Source organism: Lissotriton helveticus, chromosome 7 (assembly GCF_964261635.1).
Source record: "Lissotriton helveticus chromosome 7, aLisHel1.1, whole genome shotgun sequence".
NCBI lineage: Eukaryota > Metazoa > Chordata > Amphibia > Caudata > Salamandridae > Lissotriton > Lissotriton helveticus.
In genome coordinates, this window is record NC_136068.1 from 265,834,482 (window position 1) to 265,854,651 (window position 20,170).

At 44.7% G+C, this 20,170-nt stretch overlaps 1 protein-coding gene across 1 annotated transcript in view; it reads right to left on the reverse strand.

Annotated features, from left to right (window-relative positions):
* Nucleotides 1-20,170, reverse strand: part of ATP9A (ATPase phospholipid transporting 9A) — a 510,313-nt gene that overhangs the window by 112,714 nt on the left and 377,429 nt on the right. The window contains exons 22-23 of the mRNA XM_078652049.1: nt 14,604-14,668; nt 13,600-13,755 (exon numbers count right to left, since the gene is read on the reverse strand). Of these exons, the coding sequence (XP_078508175.1) occupies nt 13,600-13,755; nt 14,604-14,668 (221 nt within the window). The remainder of the gene's footprint in view (nt 1-13,599; nt 13,756-14,603; nt 14,669-20,170) is intronic.

The window sequence follows — 20,170 nt, forward strand, 5'->3', positions numbered from 1 at the left end:
TCTATAATTGGGGAACAACAGCAAGTTGATTGGGCAAGCTTCGTAGAGGCTTGCACCCTTAGAATTAAAGAGTTTAATTTGTCTAATTTGCTGTCGATCCCAGACGTGAATAATGCCAAGGTGTTTAGTAAATCAACCTGCACCTCCAGTTTTACCGAATGGTAATTTAGTGCATTAACAGTTTGTTGAAGGGTCTGTAAGAGTTGTGGCCAAGCACTGGTCGCAGTATTTTCTTCGGTGTTTAATTTTTCATTTAGGATGGGACTGGGTCTGGGGGAACTTTGGGTGGTCTTGAAAAAAAGAGACAAATCTGACATAGGTTGATCATTCAAGACAGACGGTACTGGCTGGTTTTGCAATGGGTCCTTTATTTGTCCGGGTGGCGAAAATAACATGTACAGGGGACTCAAAGCTGGTGGTACTGTTGAAGTGGTTATTGTTTGTGGGGTTAAGGGTAGTTGACTGCTGTTAAAATGCACAGGGTTGGCTTGCCCATGAATTTGCGCCATCGTTGTTTGCTGAGGAGGGGACACAGGAGGCTTAGTCGGTGTCACCAGGCGAATGACGGTGGGTTGTGTCAGCGCTGAGCGGGCCTCTGTTGTGCACATAGTGTCCTCCAACTGGGTTTACAATAAGTGAGGAGAACCCTTGTCATCTGCTGGAGACACGAAAAACTTGCCCGATTGGAAGTGGGCAGATTGAGGATTTTTACTGTTATGGTTAATATAAGTAGACCCAAAAATATAGACTTCTGATGACTCAATTGCCGTCTTGGTTTCAGGTGCCCAATGTTGCGATGGGGCCAAGTGAGTCGACCCTGATTGAACCGGGGTTGTGGTGGTAATTTCCTCCGGAGATTGCACGTGTGGTTGTGGCAATTCAGCAGCCTTTGATGGCGTTTTTCTAAAAAAGTCCTGCAGGCTTAAGGGTTTTTGAGGTTTTAATCTGTGGTTAGCGTGGTCTGAAACCTCAGCAACGTCAGGTTGATTAGATTTCCTTCGCTTGGGTGCTGTATACTTCCCTTCTTTTCCTGATCTCATTGTTCCAGGATGGACTTGGGCTCTTCTGATTGCTCTCAGGTCCAACGCCACAAGTGCTTTATTACAACGGCAAAGTTATTAGGATTCAGGCGCTGTGTGCAATGACTGTGCGCTGTGTGGCTATATAAGTGTATAGCTAATGGCACCCCCCCTGCTCACCTAATCCAACCTGCTCAGGGCCCCCCCAACCCTGACCCCACCAGCTGTCACCACCTCGCCTCTCCAGGTCAGACCGAAGGTCCAAGAGCGACTGGGGCTGCGTGCTATACAGACTCTGGAAGCGAGTGCAAGCACCTCGAGGCCTGGGGGTTGGGTGGAGCCAGCAGGGTCTGGGTGAGATAATCGGGGCCTGGGCTGGCTCAAGAATGGGGAGCAGCCCCAGAGCTGGTGAGTTTCCGTCAGCAAGCCAGGCAACGGGCAGCGAGTGAGGGGATGACCAAAGGCGTGGGCGCTAGGAGGTTAGGGCGCCCGCCGAGAGCCCCTGCAGGAGCACAGAGAGCTGTGAGGGCTACAGGAGATTAACTAACAGGGAGATCTCGGGAAAGAACTCGGGAAGAGTTCTAAACGCGTGGGGCTGTGAGCGCCATGCAGTCTACGCGTTTTATTTTTTAGGGGGGGGACAAGAGAGGAAGCCGCCCACTCTTCAGAGTGTGTTAGGGGAATGGCGGTAGTACGAAAATTTGCCTCCCAGTCGGCCCCTACACCCCCTTGCGTATACTGGTTGCGCACTACCGCACTGCCACCTTACCGCGAATCGACCGGTCTCAGCTGCAGGACATGCGTCCGTCTCACTGTGCCCTCGCTTGGCTCGGCTCCCCGCTTATCTCCGGCTCTCAAGCACAGCAGCCCTCATGCACCGCGCACCCACCGCCGACAGCCTCTCCACTCTCCTACGTCACCACGCCTACCTGACGAGCCTCGGTAATCATGCTGGTGGGACGCGGCCAGTCACAAGTTCTCTTCTTCGTGTACCCAAAAATCCTGAACATAAGGAACGGTCCCTACTTGGACAAGGGGCATACCACTGCCAGTTCAAGACAGCCGTTTCTAACAAAGGCTTAGGCAGAGTACAAGATATTTAACATCCGATTGGGGTAGCTTTGTATTCAGTACTGTGTTTAATGGTGATTAATGATATACTTCGAATTGTTACGCTATGTAGAAGGCAGGTTAATGGATAGTCTGGCTTAGTGTAAAGTGTCAGGGGTGTGCTGTGATAAACCACATTATTAATGGCCTCATACACTTACTGGAGAAAGACTCCTAATCGTAACTTCAGAGCAATGTGCATGTGAACGCAAAACTGTTGCACTGTCACCTAACGGCGTCACCAAGAGAGCTGGTAGGTGCATAGTGTGTACAGGCTCACCTGTTTGGGACAGAGTGTGCATAGTTGGTACAATACCCTTCCCCAATTGATTAAGCAAGCTAACCAACTATATAACAGACAAAGTATCCCTTACGATCGGTTGTTGATATTTTTTTCATCGAACTGATTGCAATAGCCATTAAAGCAGGACCTTGAAGTGTGGTCTAAAATTGGAGGCTCTTTTACTACATCTCAATTCAACAATGCAATATTAAAAATAACTTTAATTCAAGAGGATCAGAATTGCTTGGGACAATAGCAGGTATGTAATATGTATTGTGATTAATGAGGCACAGTCGAATTCTGCTCTATTAGATGCTAAAATCAGTTTCTGTAATAGTTGATGGAGGCGCTCTGGCTTGGCTCAGGTTTTTTATTTTAAACCTGGTGGCGTGAGACAAATTCAGCCACTCTGTACTGAATCAAAGCATAAAGAAAGTGTTGGAGCATGCAGGTCTGCTGAGAGGTGAGTTTAGCTCCTTTTCACCAGAACAGACCTAGAAAATCAACTAAAGGAAAACTAAAACTGGGAAATGAAACACAAAACAGAGAAAGAGAGAATGGTACAACAGAGGGACTTACCATTTATAATTTTCCAATTCCTCAAATTGTTAACAAAATTGGTCAGATGGATTAACATACACAGTGCCATCTATAACCGAATCACTCACCAATACACTGGAATAACAAACATCAATTCCACACATCACCTGAAAGAAATCTTTCACTGACATTCATAGGAGTCTCTGCAGCAGAAATATTTGTCTTTCCTACCGGGGTGCACTCACATCTGGCTCATATCAGAAATTCCTTCGTCCTCATCTTGGTATTTGGCAATCCATTTCAAACTCCACCATGAATTATTCTCCGAATTGACAGAATTGCTTCCAACTCTTATAACACAAAGGGCTCGAGAATTTGGATTACCTCTTCTACACCTACCCGAATGTTTTACCTTTACAAACTCGCCAATTGACACAAATCTATCTCTTTTTATCAAACTCAATTTTGTAATTACTTTAGATCTACACTTATTTTCTTGTTAACTTTTTTCTGCTTCATTCTGAACAAACTTTCTAATCTTCAGACTCTAGTTGTGTGTGTTTTTATTTTCAATTAATATGAATTGAACTCAAAGCATGGTTTATGTCTCTACATTAATATAAATGGGATTAACCCAGTGTTACCATGTGGAGTACAATGATGTGGCCACAACATCTTAGTGATATGGTCTTTTATATTTAACTTAGAAGCCACTGTTAGCCTAACTCCTTCTGTTAGCACCTTATTAAAACATTCAACCAATCCTTCATATGTTGAGAACACATGCCAGTATTTTGGTGCACAATGGTAAACCTGACTAAAAACACCTTCACTTTTAATAAACACATATTGGCTTTTGCCTATTTCTGAGGCAATTCAACATTAAAGGTAAACAAAAACATGATCAAGCTGTGGCATTGTCGATTTTCTACAAATAAGCTGATTGTACCCAGGTGATTTGTAAACTAACTTGGGAACTAGATAAGGAAAAAGCCATGTAGGGAGAATTTTATAGCAAGATCCTGGTATGGGTGATTATGAATTCTCTCAGTGTGAATGAGTCAAGCCTGAGTTCTTGTTAATTAGCCCAGATGTTGTTCAAAGTAAAGGCTAACTTGGTAGAGTTCAAAGCTGTCAGAATGATTATCCACCCAAATAAGACTCTAGAAGTAGGATGGGCGTGAGTGAGTGCCATGTGAATTTCATAATTGCCACTAAAATGTTTTGCTTACAGCTTCTTGCTATGTTTCATTCACTGTATTCTGCTGAAAACCACACCAGAAACCAACTGCAACGACCTCCCTAAGCAGGTTTCTCTGAATATTCTAGCTGTTTTATCCTGATAATACAATTTATTAAACATGTGGGCATTTTCAGCGATTGGCTAAGGATGATCCAGGTTCAGCCCCAACTGTGTAAGCCATTACTGAATCAAATTCAGACATCTGATGGAAAATGTATAATCAGAATGTTCTTAAGTTCTGCAGATTTTGAATATCAGGAATAAACACATGAGTGCAAACAAACAGCATGCAAAGCCATTTAAATGCCAAATCACTTGCTTAATAGTTACTAATCATAGATATTAATCAATAAATCTTCACATCGAAATGGTTTGAAGACAGATGACTTGGTTGGTGGGCCACGAAAACACAGCTTTTCAACTTGAAAATCAGTGATACTGGTCTGTTTTTGGCTGACAACATCAAGAAATAAAGGACGGTAGCCTCGACCTAAACAAAACACAGTGGATTTAGATAATGACAACCTAAGCTTTTGATTGTGAAGTCGAAAGAGTGGGTGTTCCTCAGGCAGCATCTGTAGCAAAGCCTCCTGTTGGGGTGCACATTCCAGCAGCCGCGGCCTGTGGCCTGTGCAGGTAAGAGCGGTGGGGCTGGGTCGGGGGGGGGGGGGGATTCGACAAACGACGTAAAATTTTAAAAATAATTAATTTTCCCTCGTCGGCGTCTGTCGAAATACCCCCCCACCCGTCCTCACCACTCTTACCTGCACGGGCCGTGGCTACAATACAGCGGAGAAGCAACCGTGCAGATGGAGAGGGGGTCTTCAGTGCGAATGTACATTAAAGTGGAGTTTTTTTCTGGCACTCTCACTATTGTGATTGGTTGTGTCACTCTAATACAAATTGGCTTTCGATACCTGTGTCACGGCAATTCCTCAAAGAAAATGAACCGATGCCGGATAACCTCACGTAGAGTTTCTGATTTATAAATCCATTTTATGGTTTAAGTGGCATTGCTACTCTTTCTGTGAAAGTAGACAATATACAAAGCACATACTTTTCAGTAAAGCAGTTTTAATTTGTCAATATTTCTCATTACATACTTCCTTACTTGGCACACTGTATTCTGATGCATTTCAACAAGCCTTCACAAAGGTCCTTCAGCCCAGCTTGTTTTGTGGCAACGCTGGTACAACTCTCACCTCAACTGTTTACCGCGGGAAACACTGTTTGGAAAAAAGGAACTTCCTCCTTTTAGCTTTATTAGTCACCGCACGTGTCTGTCAGCACTTCAATTGTACGGTTTCCTCTGTCCAACCCAGGCTATTTCTGGATCACTAGCAATATTTCTAATAAATACTGTTATGTTATTTTATTCAATAAGGACAGCGGCAACAACTCAGATATGATAGAACTATTTAATATATGTGTCACTACAGCTTATTTACAACAAACGTGGTAATAAACGCACACAACCATTTATTACTTTAGTGCAAAAGTCAGATTTCATGTTATTATCATAATCTATTGAAAATATGCATGGGCAATCACCATTTACTGTCTCACAAAATGCACTTTATAGGAGAAAACAATTAACAGTCACTATGCTTAGTCTTTGTGATTTTATTTCCTAGTAGGAATTTAACCACTTGTAGGCTAGTTTTGCCTAAAAATATTTTTTTATTAGTAATAATGTTAAAACACAACACAGTCCTGCCAAGGATCACGCATCACGCGTTAGACTAACGCATTTCAGTGTGGTACTCCGCATTACCGCACTGAAATGCATTGTCACGCATATGCTGTGTGGTGGCTGTCACAGAAAGCACTTAATAAAACTTAGAGTCTGTGGCTTGCCTGTGACTTAGGCGCCCTGCTGAGGCTCTCAGCTGAGCAAAGGCTGCGGGCAGCCTCAGTGTATCATGGTGATTCCATTCCCGAGGCGTGTTCTCACTGTCAGCAGAACGTCATCGCGGGGGACGTCACGTCGCTTCACGTCGCTTCTACTACTGGAGCGCGGGGAGTTTAGAGCTAAAAAAGGCAGCTCGCTAGTTTATCATGGCCGGAGGGAGCGCTGCCTATAATCATGGCCGGAGGGGGCTGCCTATAATCATGGCCGGAGGGAGTCTGAGCGCAGGATATTACCGTGGCCCGAGCGCCATAATCACGTCCGGAGCGCTACAGATATTCATGGCACGAGGCTGTGACGCTAACGGTGCATTCGCTCGCACAGACCTAGGCTGCTGTGTGCTGCGCTATTTTACCCCCACCCTACCCCCACTCCCTTCTGAATACAATATTTTACGGCGGCAAAAGACTGGATGGTCCCGCCCGGGACTCACAGATCGAGTCAGGACAGTACAGCGGCCTGGACCCGTCACCCGGCTTTCACTGGAGGCAAGCTTGGGGGCCCACTGGAAATGCCACGGCCCGCGGTGGCTACAGCCTGCCTTCAGCCAGCTGTAGGCCAGAGTCTACCTGCAATAGAGCGCGCAGGGTCTGCATTGGTTAAAGAAGTTATAGGAGCCGGAACCAATCTGCTGCATCTAAAGATGTCATGGGGTCTCTCGAGCAGGCATTTGACGGGCAATACCTGGATAATGGTAAGATCATTTTCTTGATATTTTGACGTGGATAGTGAGATGAGCTTTGCGAGTGAAAGGTTGATGTTTTTCCTGATTAGAGGTCCCAAGTGCAGTGACTTTCTGAAATTCATTTAAAGTAAGATCTGCATTATATTATATTGACTCTTCTACTTTTGCATTCACAATCCTGAAGCACAGTAGCACTGAAAATCGCAACCTGCTTTAGAGTCCTTTAGCAATATAATTTAAAAGGTAATTCTTGCAAAATACATGCACAAGAAACTATTTAAAACAGTGCCCATTATATTTCATCACCCAGCATCAGTCCACAGACCAGCAGGTTCCTGAACTCACTGTCCCTCGAGTGCTGCTCTCTTTGATTCTCTCTCTGTGATTGATGGCCTGGCGGACTGCTCTTACCTGTTTATGTGCTATAGTATATATATGATTTGTTTACTTCCTCTTCATTGCTTAATTTTGCTCGTGAATAAGTGTCACTCATAGTCTTTGCAATGTCACTCATACTTACACTGAAATTATGAAAATGTCACACATGCCAATCTGGAACCTTAGCAGCTATGACAACATTGCTTAAACTGTATATACTGTGGCACATAGTTGTGGTATGCTGTTTTGTACAATTGTTCAGGGAGATGGGGGGTATGGTGACCCTCTCGGGGCTTCAGCACCCATGAGAGTCCCGGCTTGTCTCTACTCTCAACAACAGAAATAAATATCATATTATACTGCATAGTTTTATCACAACCAAATGCAAAACAATCTTAAGAGGCCCAAGATCCTGTTCTACTTATACATTATATACCAACTTTACCCCTTTTGCGACACTTCATCTATAATTGGGCTTTTTAAAATCAAGTTTGTACCTCAACAAGCAGCACTCATACTACTTAACCTCTCTGCAGCCTTCAACATCTTCTCCCACAGCACCCTCATCACAAGAATCCACAACTCCGGAGTAGATGGACCTACCCTGAGTTGGCTTGTCTCTTTTCTCTCTGACAGGACAGAATGCATTAGGCCCCACTCCTGCACTTACGAACCCAAGATCCTCATCTGCAGAGTCCCTCATGGATCATCGTTGATCCTTACTCTCTTCAATGTCTGCGAGGTGCCACACTCCCACGTCATAAGATCCCACGGAATCAACATTGTCACCCAAGCAGACGACACCCAGCACTTTATCACCCTCACAGATAGCAACCACCTTTCTTTGACCAACTTCACCACCTGCATGTCAAACACAGCAAACTGACTGAAACAGAAGTGCCTAAACCTCAACACGGATAAAAAAAAAGTCCTGATCTTTAGGAATAAGATCTCTCCATGGGACTCCTCCTGGTGGCCCACAGACCCGGGCCCCACACACAACCCAACTAACCACGCCAAAAACATGCGGCATCATCAAGGACGACAAACTCTCAATGGGCAAACAAGTGAACACTGTCACCTCGTCCTGCTTCTTCATCCTACATAAGCTCTGCAAAATATTTCAATGGCTGCCCTCTGACACCAAACACATTTCACCCAGGCCCTCATCTCAATTGTCGAGACAGGAGCATCCAGGCAGTGTTTGGTACCTAGTCCACAGCTAGTCTTTACTTCTTGCTTTCTTGGGCTTTTCTTAAGTCCTTCTTCTTGGGTAAGGTGAATATCTTTCCCAGGTGTCAGGGGCCCACCTAAATACTCAATTTACGGGTGTTAAGGGGAGTGGAGGGTAGTAGCCAATGGGTTACTACACACCCTATATGACCACTTCCTGTGGGGAGTGGGCATAACCCTGTCTCAGAGTTCCTAATTCCACCAAAAACAAAACGGTGGAACCCTTCTTTCATGGAGCACATCAGGTAGCTCACCTTCGTGGTGTGACTAACCTGCCTGTTGGTGCAACATGCCTACTAACATAGCTCATTTCCTACCTGTCCGGGTGCTAAACAGACCTCAGGGCAGATGGTGGCATCTCCCTAGTCTAGGTAAAGCTGGGGTCACATATCAAAGGTTGCATATGAAGCCCCTGGCCTTGATATGCTAAGGCTAATTATTGCCTTCCTGCTAGTGGAGGTGTGAACACCTTAGTCCGGGGCAGGCATTATTTATGGCCTGAGAGAGCAAGGGCTCTCACCTGCAGAGGGTAAGAAACTTGTCTGTGGTGACAGGCTGGACGATACCAGTCAGCTAGCACACTAGATAGTGGGATGTTTTTCAGGGGGCATCTCTAAGGTGCCCTCTGGGTGCATGCCATAATACATTTTGTACTGGCAATAGTACAGATTTATTAAGACAAGTTGTTTGATACCAAACACCATAGGTTTCAGTGAAGCCATCATGTAGCTGGAGAACTCGTAATGATCAGTTCCTAGTACATATACTTTTGCTTTTGCTTCCCTGTTCACTTGTACCATCTAGTAATTGAACTAGACATCTCAGGGGCAGATTTGCTAATGCAGATGTGCCCTTACATGTAATAGAATGCACCCTGCCTCAGGGTTACAAGGCCTGCTGGTGGGTTGACTTACATATATTACATGCAGTGACTTTGGCATGGCATGAGTGCGCCATGCTGTGTTTTCACTCATGATTTGCATCATGACATGCAGTCTGCAATGGCAGTCTGCATGCAGTTTGTGTGTGGGTCCCTTAGGGTGGTATAAGACATGCTGAGGCCCTTAAGGACCCTCTTTAGTACCCCTGCCCTAGGTACCAGATGTACAATTTAATATAGACTTATAAGGGTGCCAAAGTCCTTGCCAATTGGGTTACAATTAGGATGTACCTTGTTTTAGGGAGAGAGCACTGGCACTGAGTTCTGGGTAACAAGCTTTTGTTGCACTGTCAGAGTTGAAAACCAGCATCTAGTGGTACAAAATGGAGCAAAAAGTGTGTGTGTGTGGTGGTGGGGGGGGGCTCGGTCAGGGGGGGGACAACTCCAACAAAATTCCAGTTTCCTGAAATGACATTACAAAAAAGTCTTGACCACAAAACAACCATTCTTTAGCAATGTTCGGTGCATGCCCAAGTTGTTTCCTCTACATCACGTACTGTAACTTGAATATTTGTTACCAGAATTTAGGTTACCTGCATGTAGATTAAACTCAGGATTCACTATGGCAATCCTGAAATACTCTTTATCAGTGAACTCTTTGATTGTACTTACGCACATTTCTTGTTAGTCATTCTAAAACAGACATGCAGTTGAATTGAACGCGTGCAACATCAGTGGAAAACATGTTCGCCTTTTCTGCATATAGATACAAACTTGTCTCCAGACAGCGCAGGTCAGCACATCATCATACCAAAGCCTTAAATGAGGTGCCACTGTTCTCAGCAAAGCTCTATTCATGCCAATAGGTAGAGCCTTAAAATGAGGCGGTGCATTGCACTGGCTGAGAGATCAGAGCAAACACAAGGAGATGATGGAGGGAGCGCTGACACTTTTTAGACACTAACTCCCATTCACAAATCTGGGTTGAATCCATCATCGTTCTGTAGCTCACTTCACCACCCCAGTTCATACCCAGCCATACAGACTTAACCTTGTGCCTCATGGGAACAGTCCAGCCCGAACTGCCAAACCAGGTCTTCCCTGAACTGGAAACAAACATCCTGGGATGGGTTTCGCGGTAACACCCCTAATCAGCCAGGCTAGCTTGAATCCAGAGGCAAAGTGAGGTCTGGGCATACCCTGCCAACTTAGGGCGAACAGATCAGAGTCACAACAATACATCGCAGTGGATCTCTCAAATTTACTGAAGTGTTGAGTGAAGGGAACTGTCACAGGGACATGCACAACTGAGAACGGCCACTACCTCTATTCTCACAGGCTCTCCTTGTCACTGAGGCTGTTTCCTTGCTGCTCCAATAAAGATTACATTCAAGGTTGAAAAGACAAAGGCTGGGCCTCACCTAAAGTTGACAACAGAGTCTGCAGTCATGGCCCAAATCCCTATAATCACCAAATGACAGTGTTCATTAAGACTAATCAGTAGTCCCTTGCCTGGAAAAAGGCTTAATTGAACTTCTAAGGAGCCCTGTCCCCACTTCCCTCACTTCAGAGTCTAGGACTCTTTCCTCCAGCTTCAGGAGTGTCAGCAATACACTTCCACTGTCTCAGAAACAACCCATTTCCATTGTGCACAAAAGGCAAAGCACTGGGTATCCAAAATGGATCCTACACGTCTCTATAACTCACTCGCACACATCATGCATGTGTCATGCAAATTACAGACAAACACATAATACACTTGGGATGTGAGTGCTAGGAGTCAGGTAAACACATACATGAGGAACTTCACAATAGTTAGCCTCCATTCTCCTGACACAGATAAAAAGGTTCTAGTCTCATCCATGGATTAACAACATATGATACGCTATCACCACCACTTTATGCATTAAACCGATGACAGGGGCAGAAGTCCAAATGTCTGTACAGTGAGCCCTCCTTGGCGTCCCCCTCCATGGCATAGAACAGGTCTAGAACCTTAACCATGTTAAGGGACAGTCTTGAGGCGTGCACGCACATATTTGATTAGCGTGACGCAAGGGCCAAATAAAAAAAATATCAAAATGGCAGATACAGGCAGTCAGGTACACAGAACATGACAGTACACCATGCAGGTGATATTCCCATCCCAATAATTTTTTTTATTCAACTCATACTGCAAAAATATGCAAAACTGATAAATGACAGTGATTTTGCTAAAAGCAGATCATATTCTTCCACCCAAAGCAATAACGCCAGACTTACATATGCATCACATCAGTTTGTTTATGGATAAAGTTTACATGTTTGCACTGTGACACTTTGAATGATGACATAAGTGTGGCCCTGAGACTGCAAGATGACACACCTTTGCTCCTGCTTAAGTTGCACTCATGCTGACGAACCTACCTAAGATGCACTCCTAACGCGGATCTGCCAGAGGCAGATTGGCAGCAACCTATGTTCTGTAGAATGGGGTGGGACGACTCTTGCCCTCGTCAAGCAAGGACCCAATCCCACCTCACCTGTAGGTCACCACCCACCCATAGGCGGGAGTGCTGCCTTCTTACAGTAGGAGTACAGATGTGGAATCTTTTGGTTATTTCTGCAGTGTACCCTCTTTCTTTCATGATGAAGACTGGGACAGTCAGAGTGCAGCAATCACAAACTATCCAAAATAAACATGGATGCAAATGGCAGAGTCAGGCGACACAAGAGCCTTCAGGTAGGCTGGTACAGTAACTACCAGGGGGGAAAACTTTGTATCTGCTTCTGTACCTGAACACAGAGTTGTGCGACAGCCAGCTCCACAGGGGCGCCCAGAGTAAAGGAAGCCCTTTAGGGGGAACATTTTCTTGTAAGCACTCAACTTTTTCTACAAAATCATGGCTGCAATTGCAAAGTCCATATGCATGGGCAGAAGGGAATCAATGACATTTAAAAAATATATTGAAGAGATATCTAATGTACATCCTCTTCAAACTGCAAGCAGATCCAGCAACAGTGGAGTAACGTCTAGTCAAAAATAGCAAATCTTCTCAATTTAAAAATACAGATCATCACTTACAACACAACAGAGTAGATGCTAAATGATAAATATCAAAGTGACATGCATGAGATCTACTGATCCATTCTAAGTCAAGCAGTACACCTGTGTTTGTATTTTCGCAGCCAAAAATACCAACAGTAAAGTGTTTCCTCACCAGTTACCCCAGTCATTTGTGGTATCTTTCACCTAACACTTTGTATGTTTTGCGCAGAGAAATGTCCAGATTTAATAATGGGGAGCCAGTGTATTCCTGCTACACTTGTAATGCCCAATGCGACCAGAAACGGTGGTCCTCAGGCATATTGGAAACTAAAAGCCACTCATGCCAAGGAACTTGGCGAGTAAAGTCAAAACAACAAATTTCTGTTCGCAATTACATTGCTTCATAATGGAATATACACCACCAGAATGCCAACTTAGGGCAAAAAAGACAGCTATGAACAATATAGACCGCTATGGACAAAAACAATACATTGTTACAACGCACAAAAACAAAGTGATGCTGTGCATGGGCGCGTCATTCCGTTTCAATGGACCCAACCACACCGTCCAATTTACATCTTGAAGAAGACTCAAATAATCTTATACTAACTATTATTTTTTAATTGATCCTCGTATGCAAATTCATAAAGTTCTATTTTTTTTATTAATTTCTTCATTCCAAGATAACTAACTTTAAAAATTATAATCTTTCGGTTGTTGAGACGGTCTTTAATGTATGTCTTTTTTAGTACTCTTTCTCTGTTTTATCATTTAAACCCACTTGGTTCATGTTAAACTGTACAAGCTTTTACATTATACGTTTGAGGTATTGCAGGGCTTCTATTTGTCAAGGTCCAGTAAACATACCAAGAGCTGAAAAAAACTGGATTCTTTATTCTTTGGCGCAGCAAATTCGTAAACCAGCTGACCTTTATGAATTGGAGCTCCAGTTGTGTACGCAAAGTTTGATCTGTATCTTGAGCCTCCTTCCCTGAGCGAATGATTCCCTGGTGTGTTTAGAGCCTTCCACTCCTCACCAGGACTAGGTCAGTGCTATTTAAAAACCTTCTTCAAAATACACAACTATAAAAATAGGCCTTGCAAATCATCACATCTCAATCTATGCATAAATGTACACCCTATGGTATTTCTAACCAGGAGATGACTTGGTGCCAGTTTATACTCACAGGTAACAAATAATTGCACTAATGTGCTGTTTAAACAATTAATAGTTACACATAGGGCTACATTTGTCAATAAAAATGAGCTGAGGACACAATTGGAATCTTACCTGCATTGTACTGATGCAGAGGCTCCTGTGGATAACAAACTGGCTGAGCGCTGCTGACCTTTTGTAGCTGTTTCTTCCATGAACCATGAGTAATCTACCCAGGTGCTTAAACTGTGTGATTGAGAAATCTGCAGCAAGAGAGGCTTGTTTCCCTTCCTGTACCATGAAGAAACCAAGCAGGATTAGAGAGGAGTTGCATTTATTCACAGGTAACCAAAAACAGTACACCATACATGGCAGCTAAGCACGTAGACAACAAATTTCCCTAAATAGAGGACATGGAATGATCTGTCAAGCTTTAGGTTTTAAAGAACACACAGGGTCTGCTGAGGGGGATAAGAAAATGGAAATAAACAACAGACTGATTATTTTACTATTTTAATTAGGTAATTTTACTTTGAAGAAATTATTTGCTTAGTATTATGCAGGTCCTAGTGTCAGCTCCCCTGCAACAGTTCTCTTGTCTAGCTTGCACGCAGCCCTCTACCATCTGCTGCCTGTCTATCTGCTGCCCTCTCTTTGTGCCTCCTCTGCGCGTTTCTTGCTCTGCTTTGACTTTTCTGCTTGTTTTCTGTCCTGTACTTTGCCTTTTCTACTAGTTTTTCTGCCTTCCGTTTTGCCTTTCTGCTCCTTTTTCTGCCCTCTGTTTTGCCCTCTTCTGCTCTGTTTTGCCTTTTCTCTCATTTTTTCCCTCTGTTTTGCCTTTTCTGCAAAAAAAAAAATGTGCCAGTTGTCTTGCCTTTTCTGCTCGTTTTTCTGCCCTCTGGCTTTCTGCTCATTTTCTGCTCACTCACTTTTTTTACCCTTTATTTTCCATTATCTGCTCGTTTTTTCCCTCTTCCCACTGTTTACTTAAGACCAGGCTTTTTGACGGAGACCTCACACAACAGCGTGCAGATAACCCCAGGTGTGACAGTGCTGCGCTCTACAAATGTTGATTAATTGACAAAAGAAACATAAAAAGAGATCTTTGTAGTGTAATAAGTGACATTCTGATAGCTCACCTTTCCTTCAACTCCTACGCCGCAGTCGGCTTCTTGAATCATACTGACATCATTCCCTCCATCACCTGCAAGTTAGATTGCAGAAGAAAGATTGCATTTGGTAAACCCTGAAATAATACAATACACTAAGAAAAGCTGCTGTTCAGCATCAATTAACAGGATGGGTGTGGGCTCCCAATCCATTCTTTGCAAAAATGATCCTCTATGGACCAGTTATAGATTTGTGTTGTGAGAAAAAGCATGAGGGAAATGACTTATATGAATGGATAGTTTCTAGGCCACGGACAAATCAACATTTTTGTTTCAAATTCACTATCACTGGTAGAAAAAGGGACTATGGCATAAAACAAGTTTTTAAAAAAACGAGCTATATTTGATAATTATGAAATCTTGTTAAGGAAGATGTTATGTTATGTTATGTTATTTATATTTTTATAGCGCACAGCTGCCCCAGCAAAGGGGCGTCCTGGCGCTTTGACAGACACTATAACATAACACACAATAAAAGAAGGGGCAACTATTCAGATACGGGAAACAAGAAGGTTTTAATTGCCTGCCTGAAAGCGAGCAGGTCATCAAGAGCTCGGATGCGCACCGGGAGCGAGTTCCATAACCCTGCCGCAAGCACCCGGAAGGAGCGACCACCCATTCTGCTCAGTTTAAAACGGGGGCAAACTGCCAAATGTAGCGCCTCCGATCTCAAGGATCTTGACGGGATATAGGGAGTGAGTAGGTTGGCAAGTGCCGGCGGCGAGGAAGATTTCAAAATTTTAAAGGCCATACACAGCGCCTTGAACTTAATTCGCTGTCTGACCGGGAGCCAATGTAGGGCCACGATAGTACCAGACACTGAGCAATGTCTGGGGAGGCCCACAATGGCCCGTGCCGCGGCGTTTTGAACCCTTTGGAGCCTAGAGGCCTCCACTTGATTCATCCCTAACATCAGCGAGCTGCCGTAGTCCAGCCGTGATAGAATAGATGCCTGGACCACAAGCTGTCTGGTAGGGGGGTCAAAATACTTTAGAACCGGCCTTATACCCCGCAGGATGCCATAACACGTGGCCGCCACCTTCTTGGTGTGATCCATAAAAGTGAGCCCAGAGTCCAGCCAAATGCCAAGATTTCTCACTCCAGAGGCTGGAATCGGAGTGACACCCAACTCTGGTGGCCACCATTGGTTTCCCCATAGCTCAGCGTGCTTCCCTAATACCAACACCTCAGTTTTGGTGGCATTTAACTGAAGGCAGTTGGCCCGAAGCCAGCTTGCTACTGCCACAAGACCTGCTCGGAATCTTGGAGCCTCCACCTCGGGATCTCCACTAAGTGTCACCGCCAGCTGTGTGTCGTCAGCATATGAGGTCATCGTCAGACCCCACTGTTTGACGACCACAGCTAACGGTTTCACATAGAGGTTGAACATTGTAGGGCTCAACGAGGATCCCTGTGGGACTCCCAGCTCCAAGGAATGGGTGGCGGATTGACCTGGTGGTATAGCCACTTTAAAGGTTCGTTCCGATAGAAAGGAACGAAACCACTGGAGAGCGATGTCAGTAACTCCAGCTTCCTGTAAGCGTTGGATCAGTATATGGTGGGACACAGTATCGAAAGCAGCGCTTAGGTCTAACAACAAAAGCGCTGCTGTATGTCCCGAGTCAAGTACCTGGCGAAGATGTTCCGTGATGTAAAGTAATGCCGTCTCGGTACTGTGTCCTGGCCGGAAGCCATTCTGACTGGGATCCAATATCTGGTTACGAGCCAGATGCTCGGTCAGCACTGAGTTGACATGGGCTTCCGTTACTTTAGCTATCCAAGGCAGGAGGGATATAGGTCGGTAGTTTTCTGGCATCCGGAGATCAGAGTTGGCCTTTTTTAAAATGGGAGTAACCACTGCCTGTTTCCATGTAGAGGGTACCGTTCCGTTAGACAATGACATATTGATGAGGTTCAATATGGGAACTCGGCACAGCGGGGAAAGTGTGTTGATTAAAGCTGGCTTCAACGGGTCTAGAGGAGAACCTGACTTAACCCTGAGGCTAAGCCTGTCAAAGGTCTCAATAGACAGGTCTGGTAGAATAGCCAGGGTCTCATATCCCAGCGCATCGGGGTCGGTTACCTCTGGATTTGGACGGCATATATCAAATCCTTGGTAGATTTGTTTCACTTTCTCTAAGAAAAAAGTTGCCAGGTTTTCGCAGTGGGAGTCTGTGCAAATCACCTCCGAGGTGGCTCTTTTTGTCATCAGGTCCTTCAGGACCTTGAAGATCAGTTTCGAAGGATTGGAACTAATTGCAAATTCCTGAGCATAAAAAGCAGCTCGTGTTCTGCAAATAGCCCTGTGATAGAGCTTCAGATCAGCAAAATACCGAATTTTCAGAGCAGGATCATAAGATCTTCTCCATTCCCTCTCTGTTTTTCGGCAAGATTTTTTCAGCTCTGCAAGAGACTCATTATACCAAGGGCTAGGTGTTTTTGTCCGGCCTTTCAACCACCGCAGAGGTATAAGAGAATCCAGAGCGTCGGTGATCCAAGTGCAGAACTGTTGGTAGCCTTGGTTCACATCTGCACAAGTGCTCAGAGGTTTCTGTTCCAATAAACTGTAAAACTCTTCGAGTTTAAGCTTGTGCCAAAGCCTTTTTAAAATAGGTCTGTCCACCGATTTGAAAGGCTTATCGTAGACAGAACAAAAGGCTTCCACCAGCAAATGATCCGTCCAACCCATCATCAGAGGGTCTGACATCTTCACCCCCTCAAGCGTGGTAAAAAAGGGGTCCAAAATATGGCCCCCTGAGTGGGTAGGAAGGGTGACAAGCTGGGTGAGTTGAAGAGCTTCAAGATCCGCCAGCAGCGTGCTCACGGTTGTGGATGACCCATTATCAAAATGGATGTTAAGGTCCCCCAAGATGTTAAAATTGGCACAACCGAGCGCTATAGGGCTGACCACATCGGCCAGCGCGGACTTGAAGACAGAATCATTGCCAGGAGGGCGGTAGATGAGCAACCCGCTGAATGTAAAGTGATGGCTAAAAGCAACTTTAAAAATGGCACTTTCACATGCGGGCAGACCTGAAAGTTTCCATTCAGCCGGAAAGCAGGATTTGACTGCCATAGCAATACCACCTCCTCTTGTGGCTCTGTTGGATGTGAAGATCGTATAGTTCTGGGGGAAAGCTAAATTCAATATAGCAGAGTCCGAATCCTGAAGCCAGGTTTCGGTCAGTAGGAAAAGATCAGGATCGTCTTTCTCAATCAGTTCACGAATGAACTGATAATGTTTGGCCAGAGACCTGACATTTAAGCACCAGATCCGAAGATCCCGAGACGCAGCACGCTTGCGTATGATGGTAGTAGCGTCTTCCAGGGAGCGGATCTTCGTGGGGCTCGTCAGTGACCAGCCTTTGCAAGCACAGCTATATGGGCCAGCTAATGGGTCTACAGGCTTGCATATACATCCTCTGGACCATTGTCCTATAGCCAACAGTTCTGACCGTGTATAAGACAACATACCGCCAGCGAATGCTGAGCTCCACAACGAAAGGGACCAGGGCCTGCCCGCCTCACGCTACCTCGACGCGGACGAGTGCAGACGGGCAGGACTCTGGCACGACTCCGGCAACGCGACGGCGTCCCAACCTGCGCGTCCCGCTGCGCGGGGAAAGGAAGCTTTAAGTAGGGCCACCAATCCCAGCGCGAGGACGCTCCAAGATGGCGCCCGTTTCTCTGCCCTTAGCCCTACCCAAAATGGCGCCCACAGTGGACTACCCCCGGGACCCAGGCCCGCCAAACGGCGGTGGAGGAGCCGATTATATGCGGTATGAGGAAGGGGGCGAGACCCTTCTAAAAACAGGGGAAAAGGGCAGCAAATCAGGATCAGAACAAATTCAAAATCAGGGTTATTAAAAAGACCAAAACGCCAGCAGCAGCGTCAGCAGCAGCGTGTGCGCGATGGTTCTAGCGTCTGTCAAGGCAGCCTCAAGACAGAGATCCGCCTTAAGTAGGGCCACCAATCCCAGCGCGAGCGCGAGGACGCTCCAAGATGGCGCCCGTTTCTCTGCCCTTAGCCTTAGCAGATAACAAGAAGGAACAAAGTTAAATAAATCTGCAAACGCACAAAGGAAACATTAATTTCAGAATTTTGACCTTAAGTTTAGTGAACTAGTAAATGATCAAATATAATTATGAAACCGAACTTCATCTAGAATTATCAACAACTTACTGTGATCTATGAAAGAACTGGTTAATATACTAACAGGACTTTTACATTTTTCCATGTAAACTAATCGAGTCCTTGTTTGAAATAAAGCATTGGCCAGTTTAATCGTGTCAGCATTTGCATAGTGAAAATCATTTAACATGCATCCCTCAGACACATCCAAGGTAGTACACGGGCAGCAGCAATACTAGTTTCAATTATACACTGCATGGCTGTATGTCAGAATATCATTAACAAAAACGTCATCTGTTACAACCGAATATACCTCTTTTTCCCCGCAGTCTTTCCTCCCGCTTGGAATCACAGCGCAGTCGTTATCACGACCACATTGTGATTCCGCATACCATTACTCCGCAAGTTGGAACAACGACTTGCGGAGGGGGGGCGCTGGATGTTGGAATAGTATCATTTACTATTTCAACTCCAGTCTGTGCGGACACTAGGGAAGGTGTTGGATTTTAAATCCAACACCTCCCCCCCCCTCTGCAAGTCGTTGTTCCGACTTGCGGAGTAATGGTATGCGGAATCACAACGCGGTTGTGATAACGACCACGTTGTGATTCCATGCGGGAAGAAAAATTCGGCATTAACGATGTTTAACGTTACAATCATCATGGTGCAATGTCATATGCAAAATAATCACTCTATTGTGTGTAGATTTTCTATTGTTAACTCTAATGGAGTCAGATTCTGTAAACCATATTTAGGACACAATATTTCAGTCAAACTATATTTAGATAACAATATTCTGGTACCATACTGGTAGGACTAGCTCACTCAAAAAAAACACTCAAACAGAGAAAGCGAGAGTAAAAGAGAAGGGATATTACAGAGTGCACAGTTGCAGTGCATCATCATGTCATATGTTAATAAGAGCTGCAACCTTACAAGTTCTTATATGGATGACACAAAACAGGCATACGCATTTACAAGGCACGAGGATGAACAAGAAGAAAACTGAAGTGAAGAAAGACAAAAAAAGCAAGAAGTAGATTGTGTACCACTGTACTGTTTACACATAGTAGTGTAGTTCTCATTAGAATTTGTGAGCTCAAGTCCAGTCTAACGCTGCAGCCCCAGTTGCAGTTGGATATGTTTAGGGCCATGGAGTGCATGTTACATGTATAAAGAAGGAAAGAAAGTTGGGGGAAAAAAAGGAATGGTATAGAAATAAAAGGCCCATGTCAGGATCCAAGGCCAATACACTTCTGTTCAACAACAAAAAACAGTCCACCAATGTACAATGCTTTTGAGAGAGAAATTAAAAGTACGAAAATAAGTTTAGATGTGTCATGGTCATTTAGACTACTGAAATTGAAATTCTCACCAGCCAATGGCATACCTCTTGGTCAAGGAC